Source organism: Patiria miniata, unplaced genomic scaffold (genome assembly GCF_015706575.1).
Source record: "Patiria miniata isolate m_02_andy unplaced genomic scaffold, ASM1570657v1 HiC_scaffold_24, whole genome shotgun sequence".
NCBI classification, from domain to species: domain Eukaryota; kingdom Metazoa; phylum Echinodermata; class Asteroidea; order Valvatida; family Asterinidae; genus Patiria; species Patiria miniata.
The window spans coordinates 10,776,103-10,804,053 of record NW_024037063.1 but is presented as its reverse complement, the minus strand read 5'-3'; the positions used below and the strand labels follow the sequence as shown (position 1 = coordinate 10,804,053).

The 27,951-nt window shown below is 44.6% G+C and overlaps 1 protein-coding gene across 1 annotated transcript; it reads left to right on the top strand.

The window, feature by feature from the left end:
- The first annotated feature begins 2,664 nt into the window (after positions 1-2,664).
- Positions 2,665-27,528, top strand: LOC119731918 (deleted in malignant brain tumors 1 protein-like). The gene is made up of 4 exons (XM_038205203.1): positions 2,665-2,881; positions 23,856-24,176; positions 25,294-25,602; positions 27,209-27,528. The coding sequence occupies exons 1-4, from the start codon at positions 2,665-2,667 to the stop codon at positions 27,526-27,528; spliced, it is 1,167 nt and encodes a 388-aa protein (XP_038061131.1).
- The last annotated feature ends 423 nt before the right edge of the window (positions 27,529-27,951 follow it).

Here is a 27,951-nt window from a genome sequence, read left to right as displayed (position 1 = left end):
CGAGTAGGCCTACTAAGCGACGTATACCGATTCTGAAAACCCGCGTTTCCGATTCCGAATACTCGTTTCCGAATCTGTGTCGGATACGGCGAATAATCGACACAGATTTCTCATCTGTCACTCATTCATTCACATTTTTCCTCACTCACAAAAAAACCTCACAAGACAAAAACTCACGAGAGGCGCGCGTGCCTTATTACTTAGCTACTCACAAACTCACATGTGCAAATGCTTGCTCAGTGCCTCAAGCTTTGACGCGTGGCATTCCGCGGTGCTGCTGCTTGTGAGTTCTTTCCCCACAATGTACCCTATTTCCCACCCTATGTTTACATTTATTTGTGACTAATTGAATGAAAATGATGTTTCGCGAGATTAAAAAATTATATTATAATTGATGCATTTGTTCAAGATGCAGTATTAACATTAGGGTTTTAGAAGCATTAGAAATAACTTATTTGTTTATAACTCGGTTGTTTACACTTAGTTTATTTTATACTTTATTTTTTTTTTAAATGAGCATCATAACCCTCCCCACCCCTTCATCATGACAAACACCTCACTCAGGCTCCTTCAAATGGTCGATGTGGACACAAATCTTGTAGACAAATTGTTGTGTATATAGGAAGCTCCTGGTGTTGCTAAACAGCCACTAATGAAGCTGATGAATACATGATGGAAATCTAACTGAGTTCCAAGTTCGTCGTCTAAATGTCACATTTCTTTGTTCTTTTCTTCAAATAATTTTTGAAGTCCTGAAAGTTTCTTTGCTCGTCGAAGAGAGTTTATCAAGTTCTTGTTTAGTCCACTTTTATTCTTGATTTGTTCATGAGGAAGATTTTGAGGCCACGAATTACCAAGATGTTGCTGAAGAAGAAACTGAAGAAGAAATACATCAATTTGAAGATCAGATGGTCCAGTTCTTTCAACAAGGCTTATAGTACATGTAATGGATGCATTGTCTTGAAAGAGACGCACAATTTACTTCTGAAATATCTCATAACTAGATAATTGCTGTTTTCTTTTTGAAGACAATGGACGTGAAGTTGCAAACTTGACTTAATTAGTTGAGATGTACCTCGAATGTTTGTACAATCTGCAGTTTCTTGGACGACAATAAAATAAAACTTGAGGCAGGCTGGTACGTTTTGCTTCGACACACACGTGGGTCATCTGTCAATCATCAAGGAGCACGCGTTCAAAGCGGAGGACTATCTTGATGCAGACAATTGATAGGCGCGTGCCTGCCACATAACTTAATTTACTCACATAAAAAAGGGTCAATGCAGCTCATCTCTGTGGCCACGCGCCAACAAGAGGTCAACAGGGTCAACCAACTTTACGACAGCCCAGATCCCCTGGTCTACATTGTTCTGCTCTCGGACATTCTTAGGAGGAATTCACAGGTGTTAATATCTTTCATATCCAAAAAAATGACTACAACTTACTACACACAATACCCAGGGAGAAAAAAAAAATCAATACCTTGAGTCTATTCGACTTGAGCATAATCCACCTGGCAAAGAAATTTTTATTTTTTTAAAGCTGAGAGTAATTAATTTCAACTTGAAGAACAAAAAAAATAGACTTGAGGTTCATAATTGTTAGGTAAAAAAACAACAACATTATTTTGCCCTTAAAAGGTACGGCTAGATACTAAAAATCTGGACATAAAATCCTGTAGTTGAGCTTAAAATATACGAATGGAAGAGAGGTATATGAAGATGATACACAATATTTTCCTGAAAATTTCTGATGCTGTTTAAACCCATTATTTTGGCAATTCAAACATGTACAGCTAGATACTGAAATGTGGACATGACATCTTGTAAATAAAGAACTAACAAATTACAATGGAAGAGAAAGTAAGAAGTAATACAATAATTTCCTGCAAATTTGTGACACTGTTTAAAACCCATTATTTTGACACAGATAAATACTGAAAATGTATTCCATAAAAAATACCAATGGGAGAGAAGGAATGAACACACACACAATAATAATCTGCAAATTTTTGATACTGTTGTCAAGTTTTTTACTAACCTCAAAATATTGTTTGGACTTACCACCGTTGAGTCCAACTTTTCCTTGAAGCATAAACCTTCCTCATTGCTCAGATCATCCACAAAATTCCACAGAACAATTCCACAAAAATAAATCCATGAAGCTTGCGTTTCAAGTGTTTCAGAATTTCAGTTCATAGTTCAGTTCAAGTGTTCATAAAATTTTCTCGGAAATTATAATAGTTTAGTTTTTCAAGTTTCGTTGCTTTTGAGTTCATATGAGTTTGTGGCAGGCAAAACAAATGCAAAAATTAAAAGTTTGATTCATTTTCAAGAAAGTCCGCCGAAAGTTCAGTTCAAGTTTTGTGTTTCACTATAAAGTTTCACTCACAGCAATTCCACGATTACGTTCCACGTTTTCGAGAACTGGATAGACATAAAACTTGGAGCTTGGAGTGATGTTAATTCCGAAGGGAAAGAAGCAGCGTTGAAACCCATGCAGCCGTGGTTCATTTTCCAAAAAAATGTTCGACAAAAGTTTGGTTATAGTTTCTGTTCCAGATAAAGTTTCACTCACTACAATTCCATGGACAACAGTCGGAGAACAGAGTTGTAGAACTCGAAGTGAAGCGAAGAGCGGCGAATTCCAAAAGGCAGCAGCAGCATGGAAACCCGTCCCGAGCCGGGGCAGGGACCGGGGCAGGGGCCGGGGCCTGGGGCGGGGCTGGGCCCGTCCGCCGGCAGCAGTTTCAGTGACCCGTCCGCGCTGCAAGCCCGCTTCTCTCAGAGACACATTTCGAATCACGACTCTTGCCTCACAGAAGACCACGAGTCAATGACCAAGCGTTACCGACATTGTTCCCGTCGAGTTAGTTGCGTTTGTACTTTTGTACAATCATAAAATCCGCTGGAATATGTTATTTGTTTGTTGTTGACAAAAGGCGAGTGCCAGACATTCCGAATTACAGCTCGCTCGCGCTTAATAACTAAAAGCAGCAGACAAGGTGTAGCGATTAGGCTTCGTGTGCATTTTAAAAGGACACTAGGTCCTGGAACAGCCCAATGGGGCTACAAAACGCGCTTTGAATGAGATGATAATAATCGGAAATAACATTTAAAAGTAGGATACAAACATCCACACAACTATCCTTTCAAAACTGGGCGTTTTTGTGTTATTCCTGTATTATGCGTGCGAGAACGAATTTCGGGGTCCACTTTTGCGACCCCAAAAATTCAAGCTGTTTGGATGCTATTTCATTCGTGTTCGCCTTTGGCGGACGTTGAAGAAACCACAATTTTTTTGCATTGGCGATTGGTCACCGCGCGCTGTTCCTGAGACACACAACGTGTATACCGTGCACTGACAACGACACGAAAAACGTATTCGTACTCCGTCATGTCCGATGTAAACAAGCAAGCTTTGTTCGTCTTTTCTCATGAACGGTAAAACATTAGGTTGGTTTCCTTTCAACCAGATGTTTGAAATACGCTAAGTAAACAATCCAAAACATAACATTTTCGGGGATTTCAGGACCCAGTGCCCCTTTAAATGAAAATGTCCAGACTTCAGAATGTGTTCATACGCCACCGGACTTTCTCTCGCCAGCAAACAAAAATTACGTAATTACGTTGAACACATTTTCAACACGGTTTAAAATCTATGCATTGGCAAAAAGTAAAACATTCTGTTGTTTTAGACCAAAAAGAATCTTCGTAATTAAAAATAAACAGTCCGGCCTATTTTCTGAAACGAGGAGATATATTGAGCTGCAACCACCTGGGTCGGTCACGCGCTCTGTGTGAGCGACTGCTATTGGATGGAAGTGGAACAACATCAATTGTGATTGGCCGGTTGGGACCGTTGTCACATGAAAATCCGACTCCTATGAAAATCGGACTCCTATTTCCCTATCATTGGTTGATCCCTCGCACGTGACAGGTCACTCTCCCGAAACGATCCTAAAAAAGCGTAATATCGTACTCACGCGTGCGCAGTACTACCAATGAGTCCACATTTCATGGAGTCAATTCACGCTACACCCGTACGTGTTTACATCAGATTTTCCCAAACCACGGTTTCGTTTCCGGCTTCGGCTTCATCGATCGCTGGAATCATTTAGAAGCCTTCAATGTCCAGACGAAACTGAATATTGTTAGTAATTTGGCCTCATAATGATAGGATTTGATGATGATGCAGCTGAGCAATAATCCATATTGAGTCCCTCCAAGTTGAGGGCCTGATAAAAAACTGTTGACGCAGAACAGAAGTTTGAAACAAGGTTTCGAAAATCCCAAATGAAAAAGCCCATGATACTGCATGAAAGCAACTTAAGGTCACGCGACGAGCTTCTGGACCCTTCGCGCCTCACGCCTACGGGAATTTACATTAGGTTGCCATTTATTTCTTGCTATATTATTTTTTCGACCAGTCATATTTTTTTTGACAGATTGATTTTTAACCGTTGTCACCCCAAGAAGCATTCATGTTGGAATTTTATCTTGGTATTCCTCAAGAACAAATAATGATAAATTACTTGGAGATGGGTAAAAACGAATTTAACTTTCGACCTTTCACATCCGGCATTTTCGTTCCTAGGCCTCCTTGTTCGTTCAAGTTTGTTTTTACATCACGTTCTTGCGTGAGGACGAAAATGTATAACGACGCGAGAATTTACCTACCTACAGCCGATGGGTTCATGAGCAAGTTGGGCTGGCTTGAGTGCAGTCCTTATCAGCGGTCATTTTAGATGTTTTTTTTGTAAATGCTGACGAGTCCTTCAAGTTTATTTTTCAAACACTGTATGAGGCATTTTAGTCTCCTATTTATGTTGCAATTTTCACCCAATCGACCGTTGCCAAAAAAAAAAAATCATCTTTGTACAAAGTGTACGAGTACATCGAGTTCCACTAGTCCAGAAGTATTTTAAATTTTTGGAAGTGAAAGGTCAATTTCACTTTCAAGTCATGCGAATTTTTAGTTTTAGGGATGCAATTAACAAATTTACCGAGGCCTTTTTTGAGGGTGATTGTCTGAAGAAATCAATATGCCAAAACAGATTGCAAATTTTAAAATTGAGGCTCTAAAATTTTTCAATTCAAGGGGTACGAAAGCGCGCCACCAGGGTGAATTTTCAGGCTCTTTATAATATTTATCGCACTTTCTACTCATATTTCACCTCAATTAACGATATTTATCAATACCATACTAGATCACATAATAACTACTACATCCCTCTTGCACGCATATCATATGTAATGAACACTCTTCGTTTTCATGGACTTCGTCTATGGAACGGACTCAGTCAGTCTGTGAAATCGCAGTCCTCTGTTGTCCGATTTAAAACCACTTTCAAGAACCATCTTATCTCCCGGTATATTGCATAGTTTGCTTTGTATCTTGTTGGGTTTTCTACATTCATACCGTTCGCCTTAATTGTGCTTTCTTTTGCTTGCATCATCCATTTTATATACTGTGTCGTTGTATCATTAGTATGTTTCGTATGTATGTCCGTCTACTCAGTTTGTTTGTCTGTTTCTGTTTCATTGTTTTGTGTTTTGTCTGCATTTAGTCTTCCTTTTTCAGTACTGTGAATTGTGATAGAAGACGATGTCATTGGATATATATATATATATATATATAGTAATATATTGTTGTTTTTAAGGCATTCCGTTTATAAGCTTCGGCTTCTTGTGTAATGCCTCCACTTAGTAGTTTTCATGTAACAATTATTTTGTTTTCTTAAGTACTTATTCATGTGAAAATAAATGTTTCTGAAATAAAAATGAAAAAAAAAAAAATAAATAAACCAATCCTGACACATTATCTTTTCTATCATGAAGGTCCCCTTCAATGGCGAAAGCATTGTGCTAGCTATTGTCCAGATGATCCGTCTTGGGGCAGTTGCCTTGTACAATAGCTGACAGCACTTGCTATGGGACTTACTGCACAAAAACGAAACTGGGGGCATTATGTACCTACGTCTGGAGCTCAATCCAAAAGTTTCAAGTCCGAAGCCGATTTCTCAGCTTGTTGGCCTATTCATCCGCTATCCAACAAGCTATAATTTGTCAAAATCCATCCATATTAAGGTACCTTTAGACCGCGACACATGAGAGCCATGTCGGCTGGCGCTGACAGCCCTTGCTATGGGACTTACTGCACAAAAACAAAACTGGGGGCACCATGAACCTACGTCTGGGGCTCACCCAAAAAATTTCAAGTCTGTAGCCTTGCCGATTTGTCAGCTTGTTGGCCTATTCATCCGCTACCTACGTCTGGGGCTCACTCAAAAAGTTTCAAGTCTGAAGCCTTGCCGATTTGTCAGCTTGTTGGCCTATTCAGCCGCTATCCAACAAGGTATAGTTTGTCGAAATCCATTTATGTTAAGTTACCTTTAGACCGCAACACATGAGAGCCATGTCGGCTGGCGCTGACAGCCCTTGCTATGGGACTTACTGCACAAAAACGAAACTGGGGGAATCATGTACCTACGTCTGAGGCTCACTCCAAAAGTTTCAAGTCTGGAGCCTTGCCGATTTGTCAGCTTGTTGGCCTATTTATCTGCTATCCAACAAGCTATAGTTTGTCAAAATCCATCCATATTAAGGTACCTTAAGACCGCGACAAATGAGAGCCATGTCCACTGGCGCTGACAGCCCTTCCTATGGGACTTACTGCACAAAAACGAAACTGGGGGCATCATGTACATACGTCTGGGGCTCACTCCAAAAGTTTCAGGTCTGAAGCTTTGCCGATTTGTCAGTTTGTTGGCCTATTCATCCGCTATCCAACAAGGTATAGTTTGTCAAAATCCATTTATGTTAAGGTACCTTTAGACCGCGACACATGAGAGCCATGTCGGCTGGCGCTGACAGCCCTTGCTATGGGACTTACTGCACAAAAACGAAACTGTGGGCATCATGTACCTACGTCTGAGACTCACTCCAAAAGTTTAAAGTCTGAAGCTTTGCCGTTTTGTTAGCTTGTTGGCCTATTCATCCGCTATCCAACAAGGTATAGTTTGTCAAGATCCATCCATGTTAAGGTACCTTTAGACCGCGACACATGAGAGCCAGGTCGGCTGGCTCTGACAGCCCTTGCTATGGGACTTACTGCACAAAAACGAAACTGGGGGCATCATGTACCTACGTCTGAGACTCACTCCAAAAGTTTAAAATCTGAAGCTTTGCCGTTTTGTCAGCTTGTTGGCCTATTCATCCGCTATCCAACAAGGTATACTTTGTCAAGATCCATCCATGTTAAGGTACCTTTAGACCGCGACACATGAGAGCCAGGTCGGCTGGCGCTGACAGCCCTTGCTATGGGACTTACTGCACAAAAACAAAACTGGGGGCATCATGTACTTATGTCTGAGGCTCACTCCAAAAATTTTAAGTCTGAAGCCTTGCCGTTTTGTCAGTTTGTTGGCCTATTCATCCGCTATCCAACAAGGTATAGTTTGTTAAAATCCATTTATGTTAAGGTACCTTTAGACCGCGACACATGAGAGCCATGTCGGCTGGCGCTGACAGCCCTTGCTATGGGACTTACTGCACAAAAACGAAACTGTGGGCATCATGTACCTACGTCTGAGACTCACTCCAAAAGTTTAAAGTCTGAAGCTTTGCCGTTTTGTCAGCTTAATAACCTATTCATCTGCTATCTAAAAAGGTATAGTTTGTAAAAATCCATCGATATTAAGGTACCTATAGACCGCGACACATGAGAGCCATATCGACTGGCGCTGACAGCCCTTGCTATGGGACTTACTGCACAAAAACAAAACTTGGGGCATCATGTACCTGAGGCTCACTCCAAAAGTTTCAAATCTGAAGCCTTGCCGATTTGTCAAAGTGTTGGCCAGTTCATCCGCTATCGAACAAGGTATAGTTTGTCGAAATCCATTTATGTTAAGTTACCTTTAGACCGCAACACATGAGAGCCATGTCGGCTGGCGCTGACAGCCCTTGCTATGGGACTTACTGCACAAAAACGAAACTGGGGGAATCATGCCTTGCCGATTTGTCAGCTTGTTGGCCTATTTATCTGCTATTCAACAAGCTATAGTTTGTCAAAATCCATCCATATTAAGGTACCTTTAGACCTTTGCTATGGGACTTACTGCACAAAAACGAAACTGGGGCATCATGTACCTAAGTCTGAAACTCACTCCAAAAGTATCAAGTCTGAAGCCTTGCCGATTTGTCAGAGTGTTGGCCTATTCATCCGCTATCCATCAAGGTATAGTTTGTCAAAATACATTTATGTTAAGGTACCTTTAGACCGCGACACATGAGAGCCATTTCGGCCGGCGCTGACAGCCCTTGCTATGGGACTTACTGCACAACAACGAAACTGGGGGCATCATGTACCTACGTCTGCGGTTCACTCCAAAAGTTAAAGTCTGAAGGTTTGCCGTGTTGTCAGCTTTTTGGCCTATTCATCCGCTATCTAACAAGGTATTGTTTGTCAAAATCCCTCCATGTTAAGGTACCTTTCGACAACGACACATGAGAGCCTTGTCGGCTGGCGCTGACAGACCTTGCTATGGGACTTACTGCACAAAAACGAAACTGGGGGCATCATGTACCTACGTCTGAGGCTCACTCCAAAAATTTCAGGTCTGAAGCCTTGCCGTTTTGTCAGCTTGTTGGCCTATTCATCCGCTATCCAACAAGGTATAGTTTGTTAAAATCCATTTATGTTAAGGTACCTTTAGACCGCGACACATTAGAGCCATGTCGGCTGGCGCTGACAGCCCTTGCTATGGGACTTACTGCACAAAAACGAAACTGGGGGCATCATGTACATACGTCTGAGGCTCACTCAAAAAGTTTCAGGTCTGAAGCTTTGCCGATTTGTCAGTTTGTTGGCCTATTCATCCGCTATCCAACAAGGTATAGTTTGTCAAAATCCATTTATGTTAAGGTACCTTTAGACCGCGACACATGAGAGCCATGTCGGCTGGCGCTGACAGCCCTTGCTATGGGACTTACTGCACAAAAACGAAACTGTGGGCATCATGTACCTACGTCTGAGACTCACTCCAAAAGTTTAAAGTCTGAAGCTTTGCCGTTTTGTTAGCTTGTTGGCCTATTCATCCGCTATCCAACAAGGTATAGTTTGTCAAGATCCATCCATGTTAAGGTACCTTTAGACCGCGACACATGAGAGCCAGGTCGGCTGGCTCTGACAGCCCTTGCTATGGGACTTACTGCACAAAAACGAAACTGGGGGCATCATGTACCTACGTCTGAGACTCACTCCAAAAGTTTAAAATCTGAAGCTTTGCCGTTTTGTCAGCTTGTTGGCCTATTCATCCGCTATCCAACAAGGTATACTTTGTCAAGATCCATCCATGTTAAGGTACCTTTAGACCGCGACACATGAGAGCCAGGTCGGCTGGCGCTGACAGCCCTTGCTATGGGACTTACTGCACAAAAACAAAACTGGGGGCATCATGTACTTATGTCTGAGGCTCACTCCAAAAATTTTAAGTCTGAAGCCTTGCCGTTTTGTCAGTTTGTTGGCCTATTCATCCGCTATCCAACAAGGTATAGTTTGTTAAAATCCATTTATGTTAAGGTACCTTTAGACCGCGACACATGAGAGCCATGTCGGCTGGCGCTGACAGCCCTTGCTATGGGACTTACTGCACAAAAACGAAACTGTGGGCATCATGTACCTACGTCTGAGACTCACTCCAAAAGTTTAAAGTCTGAAGCTTTGCCGTTTTGTCAGCTTAATAACCTATTCATCTGCTATCTAAAAAGGTATAGTTTGTAAAAATCCATCGATATTAAGGTACCTATAGACCGCGACACATGAGAGCCATATCGACTGGCGCTGACAGCCCTTGCTATGGGACTTACTGCACAAAAACAAAACTTGGGGCATCATGTACCTGAGGCTCACTCCAAAAGTTTCAAATCTGAAGCCTTGCCGATTTGTCAAAGTGTTGGCCAGTTCATCCGCTATCGAACAAGGTATAGTTTGTCGAAATCCATTTATGTTAAGTTACCTTTAGACCGCAACACATGAGAGCCATGTCGGCTGGCGCTGACAGCCCTTGCTATGGGACTTACTGCACAAAAACGAAACTGGGGGAATCATGCCTTGCCGATTTGTCAGCTTGTTGGCCTATTTATCTGCTATTCAACAAGCTATAGTTTGTCAAAATCCATCCATATTAAGGTACCTTTAGACCTTTGCTATGGGACTTACTGCACAAAAACGAAACTGGGGCATCATGTACCTAAGTCTGAAACTCACTCCAAAAGTATCAAGTCTGAAGCCTTGCCGATTTGTCAGAGTGTTGGCCTATTCATCCGCTATCCATCAAGGTATAGTTTGTCAAAATACATTTATGTTAAGGTACCTTTAGACCGCGACACATGAGAGCCATTTCGGCCGGCGCTGACAGCCCTTGCTATGGGACTTACTGCACAACAACGAAACTGGGGGCATCATGTACCTACGTCTGCGGTTCACTCCAAAAGTTAAAGTCTGAAGGTTTGCCGTGTTGTCAGCTTTTTGGCCTATTCATCCGCTATCTAACAAGGTATTGTTTGTCAAAATCCCTCCATGTTAAGGTACCTTTCGACAACGACACATGAGAGCCTTGTCGGCTGGCGCTGACAGACCTTGCTATGGGACTTACTGCACAAAAACGAAACTGGGGGCATCATGTACCTACGTCTGAGGCTCACTCCAAAAATTTCAGGTCTGAAGCCTTGCCGTTTTGTCAGCTTGTTGGCCTATTCATCCGCTATCCAACAAGGTATAGTTTGTTAAAATCCATTTATGTTAAGGTACCTTTAGACCGCGACACATTAGAGCCATGTCGGCTGGCGCTGACAGCCCTTGCTATGGGACTTACTGCACAAAAACGAAACTGGGGGCATCATGTACATACGTCTGAGGCTCACTCAAAAATTTCAAGTCTGAAGCCTTGCCGTTTTGTCAGTTTGTTGGCATATTCATCCGCTATCCAACAAGGTATAGTTTGTTAAAATCCATTTATGTTAAGGTACCTTTAGACCGCGACACATGAGAGCCATGTCGGCTGGCGCTGACAGCCCTTGTTATGGGACTTACTGCACACAAACGAAACTGGGGGAATCATGTACCTACGTCTGAGGCTCACTCAAAAAGTTTCAAGTCTGAAGCCTTGCCGATTTGTCAGCTTGTTGGCCTATTTATCTGCTATCCAACAAGGTATAGTTTGTCAAAATCCATCCATATTAAGGTACCTTTAGACCGCGACACATGAGAGCCATGTCGACTGGCGCTGACAGCCCTTGCTATGGGACTTACTGCACAAAAACGAAACTGGGGGCATCATGTACGTAAGTCTGAAACTCACTCCAAAAGTATCAAGTCTGAAGCCTTGCCGATTTGTCAGAATGTTGGCCTATTCATCCGCTATCCATCAAGGTATAGTTTGTCAAAATCCATCCATATTGAGGTACCTTTAGACCGCGACACATGAGAGTCATGTCGACTGGCGCTGACAGCCCTTGCTATGGGACTTACTGCACAAAAACGAAACTGGGGGCATTATGCACCTACGTCTGGGGCTCACTCAAACAGTTTAAAGTCTGAAGCCTTGCAAATTTGTCAGCTTGTAGGCCTATTCATCCGCTATCCACCAAGGTATAGTTTGTCAAAATCCATCAATGTTAAGGTACCTTTAGACCGCGACTCATGAGAGCCATGTCGACTGGCGCTGACAGCCCTTGCTATGGGACTTACTGCACAAAAACGAAACTGGGGGCATCATGCACCTACGTCTGGGGCTCACTCAAACAGTTTCAAGTCTGAAGCCTTGCAAATTTGTCAGCTTGTAGGCCTATTCATCCGCTATCCACCAAGGTATAGTTTGTCAAAATCCATCCATGTTAAGGTACCTTTAGACCGCGACTCATGAGAGCCATGTCGGCTGGCGCTGACAGCCCTTGCTATGGGACTTACTGCACAAAAACGAAACTGGGGGCATCATGCACCTACGTCTGGGGCTCACTCCAAACGTTTCAAGTTTGAAGCCTTGCAAAATTGTCAGCTTGTAGGCCTATTCATCCGGTATCCACCAAGGTATAGTTTGTCAAAATCCATCCATGTTAAGGTACCTTTAGACCGCGACTCATGAGAGCCATGTCGGCTGGCGCTGACAGCCCTTGCTATGGGACATACTGCACAAAAACGAAACTGGGGGCATTATGCACCTACGTCTGCGGCTCACTCCAAAGGTTTCAAATCTGAAGCCTTGCAAATTTGTCAGCTTGTAGGCCTATTCATTCGCTATCCACCAAGCTATAGTTTGTCAAAATCCATCTATGTTAAGGTACCTTTAGACCGCGTCTCATGAGAACCATGTCGGCTGGCGCTGACGGCCCTTGCTATGGGACTTACTGCACAAAAACGAAACTGGGGGCATCATGCACCTACGTCTGGGGCTCACTCAAACAGTTTCAAGTCTGAAGCCTTGCAAATTTGTCAGCTTGTAGGCCTATTCATCCGCTATCCACGTTTTAGACCGCGACTCATGAGAGCCATGTCGGCTGGCGCTGACAGCCCTTGCTAAGGGACGTACTGCACAAAAACGAAACTGGGGGCATCATGCACCTACGTCTGGGGCTCACTCCAAAAGTTTCAAGTCTGCAGCCTTGCAAATTTGTCAGCTTGTAGGCCTATTCATCCGCTATCCACCAAGCTATAGTTTGTCAAAATCCATCCATGTTCAGGTACCTTTAGACCGCGACTCATGAGAGCCATGTCGGCTGGCGCTGACAGCCCTGCTATGGGACTTACTGCACAAAAACGAAACTGGGGGCATCATGCACCTACGTCTGGGGCTCACTCAAACAGTTTCAAGTCTGAAGCCTTGCAAATTTGTCAGCTTGTAGGCCTATTCATCCGCTATCCACCAAGGTATAGTTTGTCAAAATCCATCCATGTTAAGGTACCTTTAGACCGCGACTCATGAGAGCCATGTCGGCTGGCGCTGACAGCCCTTGCTATGGGACTTACTGCACAAAAACGAAACTGGGGGCATCATGCACCTACGTCTGGGGCTCACTCCAAAAGTTTCAAATCTGAAGCCTTGCAAATTTGTCAGCTTGTAGGCCTATTCATTCGCTATCCACCAAGCTATAGTTTGTCAAAATCCATCCATGTTAAGGTACCTTTAGACCGCGACTCATGAGAACCATGTCGGCTGGCGCTGACGGCCCTTGCTATGGGACTTACTGCACAAAAACGAAACTGGGGGCATCATGCACCTACGTCTGGGGCTCACTCAAACAGTTTCAAGTCTGAAGCCTTGCAAATTTGTCAGCTTGTAGGCCTATTCATCCGCTATCCACGTTTTAGACCGCGACTCATGAGAACCATGTCGGCTGGCGCTGACGGCCCTTGCTATGGGACTTACTGCACAAAAACGAAACTGGGGGCATCATGCACCTACGTCTGGGGCTCACTCCAAAAGTTTCAAATCTGAAGCCTTGCAAATTTGTCAGCTTGTAGGCCTATTCATCCGCTATCCACCAAGGTATAGTTTGTCAAAATCCATCCATGTTAAGGTACCTTTAGACCGCGACTCATGAGAGCCATGTCGGCTGGCGCTGACAGCCCTTGCTATGGGACTTACTGCACAAAAACGAAACTGGGGGCATCATGCACCTACGTCTGGGGCTCACTCCAAAAGTTTCAAGTTTGAAGCCTTGCAAAATTGTCAGCTTGTAGGCCTATTCATCCGGTATCCACCAAGGTATAGTTTGTCAAAATCCATTCATGTTAAGGTACCTTTAGACCGCGACTCATGAGAGCCATGTCGGCTGGCGCTGACAGCCCTTGCTATGGGACATACTGCACAAAAACGAAACTGGGGGCATTATGCACCTACGTCTGCGGCTCACTCCAAAGGTTTCAAATCTGAAGCCTTGCAAATTTGTCAGCTTGTAGGCCTATTCATTCGCTATCCACCAAGCTATAGTTTGTCAAAATCCATCCATGTTAAGGTACCTTTAGACCGCGACTCATGAGAACCATGTCGGCTGGCGCTGACGGCCCTTGCTATGGGACTTACTGCACAAAAACGAAACTGGGGGCATCATGCACCTACGTCTGGGGCTCACTCAAACAGTTTCAAGTCTGAAGCCTTGCAAATTTGTCAGCTTGTAGGCCTATTCATCCGCTATCCACGTTTTAGACCGCGACTCATGAGAGCCATGTCGGCTGGCGCTGACAGCCCTTGCTAAGGGACGTACTGCACAAAAACGAAACTGGGGGCATCATGCACCTACGTCTGGGGCTCACTCCAAAAGTTTCAAGTCTGCAGCCTTGCAAATTTGTCAGCTTGTAGGCCTATTCATCCGCTATCCACCAAGCTATAGTTTGTCAAAATCCATCCATGTTAAGGTACCTTTAGACCGCGACTCATGAGAGCCATGTCGGATGGCGCTGACAGCCCTGCTATGGGACTTACTGCACAAAAACGAAACTGGGGGCATCATGCACCTACGTCTGGGGCTCACTCCAAAAGTTTCAAATCTGAAGCCTTGCAAATTTGTCAGCTTGTAGGCCTATTCATTCGCTATCCACCAAGCTATAGTTTGTCAAAATCCATCCATGTTAAGGTACCTTTAGACCGCGACTCATGAGAACCATGTCGGCTGGCGCTGACGGCCCTTGCTATGGGACTTACTGCACAAAAACGAAACTGGGGGCATCATGCACCTACGTCTGGGGCTCACTCAAACAGTTTCAAGTCTGAAGCCTTGCAAATTTGTCAGCTTGTAGGCCTATTCATCCGCTATCCACGTTTTAGACCGCGACTCATGAGAACCATGTCGGCTGGCGCTGACGGCCCTTGCTATGGGACTTACTGCACAAAAACGAAACTGGGGGCATCATGCACCTACGTCTGGGGCTCACTCCAAAAGTTTCAAATCTGAAGCCTTGCAAATTTGTCAGCTTGTAGGCCTATTCATCCGCTATCCACCAAGGTATAGTTTGTCAAAATCCATCCATGTTAAGGTACCTTTAGACCGCGACTCATGAGAGCCATGTCGGCTGGCGCTGACAGCCTTGCTATGGGACTTACTGCACAAAAACGAAACTGGGGGCATCATACACCTACGTTTGGGGCTCACTCAAACAGTTTCAAGTCTGAAGCCTTGCAAATTTGTCAGCTTGTAGGCCTATTCATCCGCTATCCACCAAGGTATAGTTTGTCAAAATCCATCCATTTTAAGGTACCTTTAGACCGCGACTCATGAGAGCCATGTCGGCTGGCGCTGACAGCCCTTGCTATGGGACTTACTGCCCAAAAACGAAACTGGGGGCATCATGCACCTACGTCTGGGGCTCACTCCAAAAGTTTCAAATCTGAAGCCTTGCAAATTTGTCAGCTTGTAGGCCTATTCATTCGCTATCCACCAAGCTATAGTTTGTCAAAATCCATCCATGTTAAGGTACCTTTAGACCGCGACTCATGAGAACCATGTCGGCTGGCGCTGACGGCCCTTGCTATGGGACTTACTGCACAAAAACGAAACTGGGGGCATCATGCACCTACGTCTGGGGCTCACTCAAACAGTTTCAAGTCTGAAGCCTTGCAAATTTGTCAACTTGTAGGCCTATTCATCCGCTATCCACGTTTTAGACCGCGACTCATGAGAGCCATGTCGGCTGGCGCTGACAGCCCTTGCTAAGGGACGTACTGCACAAAAACGAAACTGGGGGCATCATGCACCTACGTCTGGGGCTCACTCCAAAAGTTTCAAGTCTGCAGCCTTGCAAATTTGTCAGCTTGTAGGCCTATTCATCCGCTATTTACCAAGCTATAGTTTGTCAAAATCCATCCATGTTAAGGTACCTTTAGACCGCGACTCATGAGAGCCATGTCGGCTGGCGCTGACAGCCCTGCTATGGGACTTACTGCACAAAAACGAAACTGGGGGCATCATGCACATACGTCTGGGGATCACTCCAAAAGTTTCAAGTCTGAAGCCTTGCAAATTTGTCAGCTTGTAGGCCTATTCATCCGCTATCAACCAAGGTATAGTTTGTCAAAATACATCTACGGTAAGGTACCTTTAGACCGCGACTCATGAGAGCCATGTCGGTTGGCGCTGATAGCCCTTGCTATGGGACTTACTGCACAAAAACAAAACTGGGCGCATCATGCACCTACGTCCGGGGCTCACTCCATTGCAAATTTGTCAGCTTGTAGGCCTATTCATGCGCTATCCAACAAGCCATAGTTTGTTAAAATCCATCCATGTTAAGGTACCTTTAGACCGCGATTCATGAGAGCCATGTCGGCTGGCGCTGACAGCCCTTGCTATGGGACTTACTGCACAAAAACGAAACTGGGGGCATCATGCACCTACGTCTGGGGCTCACTCCAAAAGTTTCAAGTCTGAAGCCTTGCAAATTTGTCAGCTTGTAGGCCTATTCATCCGCTATCCACCAAGGTATAGTTTGTCAAAATCCATCCATGTTAAGGTACCTTTAGACCGCGACTCATGAGAGCCATGTCGGCTGGCGATGACAGCCCTTGCTATGGGACTTACTGCACAAAAACGAAACTGGGGGCATCATGCACCTACGTCTGAGGCTCACTCAAACAGTTTCAAGTCTGAAGCCTTGCAAATTTGTCAGCTTTTAGGCCTATTCATCCGCTATCCACCAAGGTATAGTTTGTCAAAATCCATCCATGTTAAGGTACCTTTAGACCGCGACTCATGAGAGCCATGTCGGCTGGCGCTGACAGCCCTTGCTATGGGACTTACTGCACAAAAACGAAACTGGGGGCATCATGCACCTACGTCTGGGGATCACTCCAAAAGTTTCAAGTCTGAAGCCTTGCAAATATGTCAGCTTGTAGGCCTATTCATTCGCTATCCACCAAGGTATAGTTTGTCAAAATCTATCCATGTTAGGGTACCTTAAGACCGCGACTCATGAGAGCCATGTCGGTTGGCGCTGATAGCCCTTGCTATGGGACTTACTGCACAAAAACAAAACTGGGCGCATCATGCACCTACGTCCGGGGCTCACTCCATTGCAAATTTGTCAGCTTGTAGGCCTATTCATGCGCTATCCAACAAGCCATAGTTTGTTAAAATCCATCCATGTTAAGGTACCTTTAGACCGCGATTCATGAGAGCCATGTCGGCTGGCGCTGACAGCCCTTGCTATGGGACTTACTGCACAAAAACGAAACTGGGGGCATCATGCACCTACGTCTGGGGCTCACTCCAAAAGTTTCAAGTCTGAAGCCTTGCAAATTTGTCAGCTTGTAGGCCTATTCATCCGCTATCCACCAAGGTATAGTTTGTCAAAATCCATCCATGTTAAGGTACCTTTAGACCGCGACTCATGAGAGCCATGTCGGCTGGCGATGACAGCCCTTGCTATGGGACTTACTGCACAAAAACGAAACTGGGGGCATCATGCACCTACGTCTGAGGCTCACTCAAACAGTTTCAAGTCTGAAGCCTTGCAAATTTGTCAGCTTTTAGGCCTATTCATCCGCTATCCACCAAGGTATAGTTTGTCAAAATCCATCCATGTTAAGGTACCTTTAGACCGCGACTCATGAGAGCCATGTCGGCTGGCGCTGACAGCCCTTGCTATGGGACTTACTGCACAAAAACGAAACTGGGGGCATCATGCACCTACGTCTGGGGATCACTCCAAAAGTTTCAAGTCTGAAGCCTTGCAAATATGTCAGCTTGTAGGCCTATTCATTCGCTATCCACCAAGGTATAGTTTGTCAAAATCTATCCATGTTAGGGTACCTTTAGACCGCGACTCATGAGAGCCATGTCGGCTGGCGCTGACAGCCCTTGCTATGGGACTTACTGCACAAAAACGAAACTGGGGGCATCATGCACCTACGTCTGGGGCTCACTCAAACAGTTTCAAGTCTGAAGCCTTGCAAATTTGTCAGCTTGTAGGCCTATTCATCCGCTATCCACCAAGGTATAGTTTGTCAAAATCCATCCAAGTTAAGGTACCTTTAGACCGCGACTCATGAGAGCCATGTCGGCTGGCGCTGACAGCCCTTGCTATGGGACTTACTGCACAAAAACGAAACTGGGGGCATCATGCACCTACGTCATGAGCTCACTCCAAAAGTTCCAAGTCTGAAGCCTTGCAAATTTGTCAGCTTGTAGGCCTATTCATCCGCTATCTACCAAGGTATAGTTTGTCAAAATCCATCCATGTTAAGGTACCTTAAGACCGCGACTCAAGAGAGCCATGTCGGCTGGCGCTGACATCCCTTGCTATTGGACTTACTGCACAAAAACGAAACTGGGGGCATCATGCACCTACGTCTGGGGCTCATTCCAAAAATTTCAAGTCTGAAGCCTTGCAAATTTGTCAGCTTGTAGGCCTATTCATCCGCTATCCACCAAGTTATAGTTTGTCAAAATCCATTTATGTTAAGGTACCTTTAGACCGCGACTCATGAGAGCTATGTCGGCTGGCGCTGACAGCCCTTGCTATGGGACTTACTGCACAAAAACGATAATGGGGGCATCATGCACCTACGTCTGGGGCTCACTCAAACAGTTTCAAGTCTGAAGCCTTGCAAATTTGTCAGCTTGTAGGCCTATTCATCCGCTATCCACCAAGGTATAGTTTGTCAAAATCCATCCATGTTAAGGTACCTTTAGACCGCGACTCATGAGAGCCATGTCGGCTGGCGCTGACAGCCCTTGCTATGGGACTTACTGCACAAAAACGAAACTGGGGGCATCATGCACCTACGTCTGGGGATCACTCCAAAAGTTTCAAGTGTGAAGCCTTGCAAATATGTCAGCTTGTAGGCCTATTCATCCGCTATCCACCAAGGTATAGTTTGTCAAAATCCATCCCTGTAAGGGTACCTTTAGACCGCGACTCATGAGAGCCATGTCGGCTGGCGCTGACAGCCCTTGCTATGGGACTTACTGCACAAAAACGAAACTGGGGGCATCATGCACCTACGTCATGAGCTCACTCCAAAAGTTCGAGGTCTGAAGCCTTGCAAATTTGTCAGCTTGTAGGCCTTTTCATCCGCTATCCACCAAGGTATAATTTGTCAAAATCCATCCATGTTAAGGTACCTTAAGACCGCGACTCAAGAGAGCCATGTCGGCTGGCGCTGACATCCCTTGCTATTGGACTTACTGCACAAAAACGAAACTGGGGGCATCATGCACCTACGTCTGGGGCTCATTCCAAAAATTTCAAGTCTGAAGCCTTGCAAATTTGTCAGCTTGTAGGCCTATTCATCCGCTATCCACCAAGTTATAGTTTGTCAAAATCCATTTATGTCAAGGTACCTTTAGACCGCGACTCATGAGAGCTATGTCGGCTGGCGCTGACAGACCTTACTATGGGAATTACTGCACAAAAACGAAACTGGGGGCATCATGCACCTACGTCTGGAGCTCACTCCAAAGGTTTCAAGTCTGAAGCCTTGCAAATTTGTCAGCTTGTAGGCCTATTCATCCGCTATCCACCAAGTAATAGTTTGTCAAAATCCATCTACGTTAAGGTACCTTTAGACCGCGACTCATGAGAGCCATGTCGGCTGGCGCTGACAGCCCTTGCGAAGGGACTTACTGAACAAAAAAGAAACTGGGGGCATCATGCACCTACGTCTGGGGCTCACTCCAAAAGTTTCAAGTCCGCAGCCTTTCAAATTTAACAGCTTGTAGGCCTATTCATCCGCTATCAACCAAGTTATAGTTTTGTCAAAATCCATCTATGTTAAGGTACCTTTAGACCGCGACACATGAGAGCCATGTCGGCTGGCGCTGACAGACCTTGCTTTGGGACTTACTGCACAAAAACGAAACTGGGGGCATCATGCACCTACGTCTGCGGCTCACTCCAAAGTTTTCAAGTCTGAAGCCTTGCAAATTTGTCAGCTTGTAGGCCTATTCATTCGCTATCCACCAAGCTATAGTTTGTCAAAATCCATCCATGTTAAGGTACCTTTAGACCGCGACTCATGAGAGCCATGTCGGCTGGCGCTGACAGCCCTTGCTATGGGACTTACTGCACAAAAACGAAACTTGGGGCATTATGCACCTACGTCTGGGGCTCACTCCAAAAGTTTCAAGTCTGAAGCCTTGCAAATTTGTCAGCTTGTAGGCCTTTTCATCTGCTATCCACCAAGGTATAGTTTGTCAAAATCCATCAATGTTAAGGTACCTTTAGACCGCGACTCATGAGAGCCATGTCGGCTGGCGCTGACAGCCCTTGCTATGGGACTTACTGCACAAAAACGAAACTGGGGGCATCATGCACCTACGTCTGGGGCTCACTCAAACAGTTTCAAGTCTGAAACCTTGCAAATTTGTCAGCTTGTAGGCCTATTCTTCCGCTATCCACGTTTTAGACCGCGACTCATGAGAGCCATGTCGGCTGGCGCTGACAGCCCTTGCTAAGGGACGTACTGCACAAAAACGAAACTGGGGGCAAAATGCACCTACGTCTGGGGCTCACTCCAAAAGTTTCAAGTCTGAAGCCTTGCAAATTTGTCAGCTTGTAGGCCTATTCATCCGCTATCAACCAAGGTATAGTTTGATCAAAATACATCTACGGTAAGGTACCTTTAGACCGCGACTCATGAGAGCCATGTCGGCTGGCGCTGACAGCCCTTGCTATGGGACTTACTGCACAAAAACGAAACTGGGCGCATCATGCACCTACGTCTGGGGCTCACTCCAAAAGTTTCAGGTCTGAAGCCTTGCAAATTTGTCAGCTTGTAGGCCAATTCATCCGCTATCCAACAAGCCATAGTTTGTTAAAATCCATCCATGTTAAGGTACCTTTAGACCGCGATTCATGAGAGCCATGTCGGCTGGCGCTGACAGCCCTTGCTATGGGACTTACTGCACAAAAACGAAACTGGGGGCATCATGCACCTACGTCTGGGGCTCACTCCAAAAGTTTCAAGTCTGAAGCCTTGCAAAATTGTCAACTTGTAGGCCTATTCATCTACTCTCTACCAACGTATAGTTTGTCAAAATCCATCCATGTTAAGGTACCTTTAGACCGCGATTCATGAGAGCCATGTCGGCTGACGCTGACAGCCCTTGCTATGGGACTTACTGCACAAAAACGAAACTGGGGGCATCATGCAACTACGTCAGGAGCTCTCTCCAAAAGATTCAAGTCTGAAGCCTTGCAAATTTGTCAGCTTGTAGGCCTATTCATTCGCTATCCACCAAGGTATAGTTTATCAAAATCCATCCATGTTAAGGTACCTTTAGACCGCGACTCATGAGAGCCATGTCGGCTGGCGCTGGCAGCCCTTGCTATGGGACTTACTGCACAAAAACGAAACTGGGGGCATCATGCACCTACGTCTGGGGCTCACTCCAAAAGTGTCAAGTCTGAAGCCTTGCAAATTCGTCAGCTTGTAGGCCTATTCATCCGCTATCCAACAAGGTATAGTTTGTTAAAATCCATCCATGTTAAGGTACCTTTAGACCGCGACTCATGAGAGCCATGTCGGCTGGCGCTGACAGCCCTTGCTATGGGACTTACTGCACAAAAACGAAACTGGGCGCATCATGCACCTACGTCCGGAACTCACTCCAAAAGCTTCAAGTCTGAAGCCTTGCAAATATGACAGCTTGTAGGCCCATTCATCCGCTATCCACCAAGGTATAGTTTGTCAAAATCCATCCATATTAAGGTACCTTTAGACCGCGACTCATGAGAGCCATGTCGGCTGGCGCTGACAGCCCTTGCTATGGGACTTACTGCACAAAAACGAAACTGGGGGCATCATGCACCTACGTCATGAGCTCACTCCAAAAGTTCCAGGTCTGAAGCCTTGCAAATTTGTCAGCTTGTAGGCCTTTTCATCCGCTATCCACCAAGGTATAGTTTGTCAAAATCCATCCATGTTAAGGTACCTTAAGACCGCGACTCAAGAGAGCCATGTCGGCTGGCGCTGACATCCCTTGCTATTGGACTTACTGCACAAAAACGAAACTGGGGGCATCATGCACCTACGTCTGGGGCTCACTCCAAAAGTGTCAAGTCTGAAGCCTTGCAAATTTGTCAGCTTGTAGGCCTATTCATCCGCTATCCACCAAGGTATAGTTTGTCAAAATCCATACATGTTAAGGTACCTTTAGACCGCGACTCATGAGAGCCATGTCGGCTGGCGCTGACAGCCCTTGCTATGGGACTTACTGCACAAAAACGAAACTGGGGCCATTATGCACCTACGTCTGGATCTCACTCCAAAAGTTTCAAGTTTGAAGCCTTGCAAATTTGTCAGCTTGTAGGCCTTTTCATCCGCTATCCACCAAGGTATAGTTTGTCAAAATCCATCCATGTTAAGGTACCTTAAGACCGCGACTCAAGAGAGCCATGTCGGCTGGCGCTGACATCCCTTGCTATTGGACTTACTGCACAAAAACGAAACTGGGCGCATCATGCACCTACGTCCGGGGCTCACTCCAAAAGTTTCAAGTCTGAAGCCTTGCAAATTTGTCAGCTTGTAGGCCTATTCATCCGCTATCCACCAAGGTATAGTTTGTCGAAATCCATCCATGTTAAGGTACCTTTAGACCGCGACTCATGAGAGCCATGTCGGCTGGCGCTGACAGCCCTTGCTATGGGACTTACTGCACAAAAACAAAACTGGCGGCATCATGCACCTACGTCTGGGCCTCACTCCAAAAGTTTCATATCTGAAGCCTAGTACATTTGTCAGCTTGTAGGCCTATTCCTTCGCTATCCACCAAGGTATAGTTTGTCAAAATCCATCTATGTTAAGGTACCTTTAGACCGCGACTCATGAGAGCCATGTCGGTGGCGCTGACAGCCCTTGCTACGGGACTTACTGCACAAAAACGAAACTGGGCGCATCATGCACCTACGTCTGGGGCTCACTCCAAAAGTTTCAAGTCTGAAGCCTTGCAAATTTGTCAGCTTGTAGGCCTATTCATCCGCTATCCAACAAGCTATAGGTTGTCAAAATCCACCAATGTTAAGGTACCTTTAGACCGCGCCTCATGAGAGCCATGTCGGCTGGCGCTGACAGCCCTTGCTATGGGACTTACTGCACAAAAACGAAACTGGTCGCATCATGCACCTACGTCCGGGGCTCACTCCAAAAGTTTCAAGTCTGAAGCCTTGCAAATTTGTCAGCTTGTAGGCCTATTCATCCACTATCCACCAAGGTATAGTTTGTCAAAATCCATCCATGTTAAGGTACCTTTAGACCGCGATTCATGAGAGCCATGTCGGCTGGCGCTCGAGCTGTTATGACCTCTTAGCCTCGAGCCTTGCGTGTCTTTTGATACCAAAAACATAAAAATCGGACCAAAAATTTTCGGCGCCGTGAAAACTGAATCTTCCCATATCCGTAGTGTACACAGGTCAGAATTACATTCATGCATATGAATTATTAAATAGCCATAATTCCAAAACCCTTCGACCTATAGACATGATTTTTTTGGATATGTTGAAGATAAGTTGTTCTATGCATGTACCGATTTTCTTGATTTTTCGTGACTCAATGGCCGAGATCTTGGGGACCCCCCCCCCCCCCGGCTGAGAGACGGTCAAAATAACCCGGTCCTTTTAGGGTTAATATAGTTTTTCCGAGTTATTTTAACAATATCACACAAAATCCCCAGAACGATACTTTGCAATTTCATTTATGAACATCGAATAGTTTTTTTTTCTTCAAACTTGCCGAATCTGACATCACAGGTCTTCTATGGACGGTCCACTGCTCCCCATCATTATGTGGATCTTAACTTTAGATCTTTATCAAGCGAAATTGCAATAATAAATTATAGTTTAATCCAACTGCATTTTAGCTTCGATTCGGTTGAGTGGAGGAGCCGTCAATCACGAGGGTCGTGTAGAGCTCTTCAATAACAACGCATGGGGCACAGTGTGTCACCATGGCTGGGACCTGAACGACGCCAAGGTGGCTTGCCGGCAGTTAGGCTTCCCTGACGCTTTATTGTACACGGTGTGGGCGGCTTATGGAGGTGGCACGGGTGCAGTTCTGCTTAGCTACCCAAGGTGCGTGGGCAGCGAGGCCGACCTGTGGAGCTGCCCGCATGATGGAGGTGGAGACCATGGATGTAATTATGATCATCAACACGATGCAGGCGTAGTGTGCTCACCATCAGGTAAAACTCCTTAAACATTACAACTCACTACATTAGATGCAAGTTCTAAATCTCCACTATGCAAAGCCTAAAATAAAACATAAATATGCAGCCATTTTACTAATACCCATTTTGTTGTGTCGGAGGCTAGACCTCAAACGCGTTGAGGCAGGTGGGCATCAAGGATTTTTTTCAAGGGTGAGGGGAAGTTGTTAAATTCAACGCATAGAGAAACTTAGTCTTTAAGAAATGAACCCAGTTTCTCAATATTTAATGACGTTTACTCAAGACTTTTTTAAGCTGATGCGATAAATCAAGACATTTAGGAGATGGGTTTGGAGAGAGCCTGATGGTGTCTGCATGTATCCTCAAGACCAATGTAATACCGACATGATATGGAACAATAGAAATGGTATGCATACGGGATACGTATGCGGATGTGAAAATGTTGCGTATTTCATCTGGCACACTATGAGGAATGTGCATTTGACGTCAACATGCTTTGATTATTTCTGTAAATGTATTGAAATAACCGCACAGAATGGTGATGTAACCAGCTAGTTTTTCAGATCCCCAAACGTGCATGTCGCGCGCGTACGATTACTGATGATCCCTCATAACTTGATATCGTAAACCAACACTGTACATTGCGAGTCAAAAAGAAAATGACAGTTAGAAACAACATTTAATAACAAATAACACATAAATAATGTACATGTTACTGACTAATAACTGTGAAAATTTCACATAATTTGCATGTTCTATTTACAGCTTATTTATGTTTAAAACGAAATACCGCAAACCTCATTTGTCCATCACTTGTCATTGACCGATACGCATTGATGAAATCCTTGTAAATTACATGGCAAAGGAATCCATCCAAAACATAACGTTCTCATTTAAAAAAAGACTTGATTCATTTCACAAAATCAAATCTTTTTGAGTTTGAATAGCTGAAATCTTTAAATCACTTAGCACTTTTGGACAATTATTATTTTTTTTTAGATGTATTGAAGAACATATACATGTAAAACGAGCTTCATCGGTGTATCCAATTTAATTTCTTTTTAATTAAATGAAGAATAAAGACAACACTAATTTATTCCCGGTCCGTTTCCTTTTTCGACTCACATTGTAGTGCGTCTTGTAAATGGTGCGTCTACTAATGCGGGCCGATTGGAAGTTTACTTCAACGGCCAGTGGGGTACGGTCTGTGACGATGGCTGGTCACTTGATGAGGCCACCGTAGTCTGCCGTCAACTTGGCCTTGGTGACGCTCAAAAAGCAACCCACAACGCCTACTTCGGTCCTGGTACCGGAGACATCCTTCTTGGCAATGTGAGCTGTTCTGGAAACGAAGATACTCTGATGGATTGCAGCCATCCACCCGTCGGGACGCATCATTGTACACACATGGAGGATGCTGGCGTGATATGCCAGGCACAAGGTAACTGATATAATTGCAAGACTGGGCTTGCGATCGTAATGAAAGCAGATAAGTCATGACGCTGCCCCCACCGATTGGGATTCATAACTGCATGTTTATGTAGGACGCTGATGGCCCATAATGACAAGCATAATGTAACTGATGAATAAACGTAAAGCGGGCTACTTACAAACGTAATCGTACGCTCAATTCCCAACGCTTTCTAAGCTAATTAGAATTGTTAGAACCACAGGTCAAAATCAACTAAACACTGCTGCTAATTGATACATTTGTCGTGTTTTTGTGAACATTAAATATTTTAGATCGTTTTCACATACATGTGGCTCACATTTCAGTGAACATTGGAACAAACACCGCTTGTTTACAACGGATGCGGGAGCCGATTTTGGCGTTGTCTTTACGAAAATAATTGTCAACAAAGGACTGTCGCCGAATAAAAACTAATGCATGTGAAAATTCACTGTGCGAAATCAGGTTCCACGCTAGCTTCAGAATTAAGCCCGGTTCATACTTCACGCCAAAGTAAGTGCGAAGCGAATTCATGTCGTCAACAATGGTGGACGCGCGTTGAACGTACTGTTGACGTCACGAATTTCGCTTCGCTTTCGTTTTCGCGTGAAGTATGAACCGGGCTTTGAAACGGCTACCCCATACAAAGCTTTTAAACATACAAAAGTTACTGGAATGACATTTTATTGTCAATAATACGGACACAATGCATTCCTTCATTTTTTACGCAAATTGAATTGTGGTTTTTTTGGCATAAACTTGTAGCTTTTTCGCAAAGCCTATTGCGTTATTTCGCAATACTTTAGCGCCATTTCGCACAACTGTTGCGTTATTTCGCAATACTATTGCGTTATTTCGTATCACTTTTTTGTCCATTTGTTAAACCTGGCACAATCAGTCTTCCGTACAAAAAGAGTCTTTGATGCAGCCAAAAATTTAAATAACAATAACATTATATAATAAACTTAAGTGCCGCCATTTTTAAAAAGCGTCACCGCTATTTGCGCGCATTTGCAGTCTTGTAAATGCGCGCATGTGCATTATACCATGCAACAATTCTTGAAACTCTATTTACAACGTTTTTTATGGCAAACTGTACTTCTGCGTTATGTCGCACTAAGTATTGCGCTATTTTGCAATACCTGTTGCGCAGTGGCGTAGCCAGGAATTTTTCAGTTGGGGGGGGGGGGCGTCATGTAGATCAATGATAATTTTTTTAGAAACTCAAAATCTCAAGGGGGGGGGGGCGACAAGGTTTCATGGGGGAGCCCCCCCCCCCCCAACGCCCCCGGTGGCTACGCCACTGCTGTTGCGCTATTTTGCAATACTATTGCGTTATTTCGCAATAAATAAATAACAATATTTCGAAATACCATAACCATTACGTTAAAACCATGCACGAGGTCCCCCTCTCATAGCTTTTCGACTGAGCCCCCCGCCCCCCGAAAATGTAGTTCTTGATCCGCCGGTTCACTACCCATCCTCAAAATTTGGATCTCAATTTTGTATTTTACCTATAACATAATAATATTAAAATCATATGGGAAGATGATATTGCAAAAACAACATGTTTTTTTTTAATCCAATTGCATTTTAGCTTCGATTCGGTTGAGTGGAGGAGCCGCCAATAACGAGGGTCGTGTAGAGCTCTTCTATAACAGCGTGTGGGGCACAGTGTGTCACTGGAACTGGCGCCTGAACGACGCCAAGGTGGCTTGCCGGCAGCTAGGCTTCCCTGGCGCTCTTTTGCACACGACCAATGCGGCTTATGGAGGTGGCACCGGTCCAGTTCTGCTTTCCAACGTAGGGTGCGTGGGTAACGAGGCCGACCTGTGGAGCTGCGGGCATTCAGGAGTCGGCGGCCATTGGTGTACTCATGACTACGATGCAGGCGTGGTTTGCTCACCATCAGGTTAACAATCCTCAAACCTTACAACTCTACAATTTCTACACTCTACCACGCAAAGCCTAACAAAAAAAAGTCACGATAAATTAACGCAAAAAAAACCCAAAATCATAAATTAAACATTATTTTGGTGTGAATTCGAAATAACACTAACCAATGAGCCAGACACGTTCTGGAACGACATTACAATATCTTTCCATGGAATTTAAATGATACAAGTGTTAAAAGTAACACGGAAAATCTTATATTATCATCTCGCGGCGAGCGTGTTTTGGATCCGAAAAAGACCGTAGTCCTTAATACGAAAGTTATATTTCAGTTGCTAACATGAGTACATTTCATAAATGAAAAATTTGCAAAATTTGCAGATGCAGACTCCCCGGATCCATCAATTTAACTTCTTTTTAATTAAATGAAGAATAAAAACAATACGA

Coding starts and splice junctions, on each gene's coding strand:
- LOC119731918 (XM_038205203.1), top strand. CDS start 2,665: ATGGAAACCCGTCCCGAGCCGGGGCAGGGACCGGGGCAGGGGCCGGGG. Junction 24,177..25,293: donor CGTAGTGTGCTCACCATCAG/GTAAAACTCCTT, acceptor CTCACATTGTAG/TGCGTCTTGTAAATGGTGCG. Junction 25,603..27,208: donor CGTGATATGCCAGGCACAAG/GTAACTGATATA, acceptor ATTGCATTTTAG/CTTCGATTCGGTTGAGTGGA.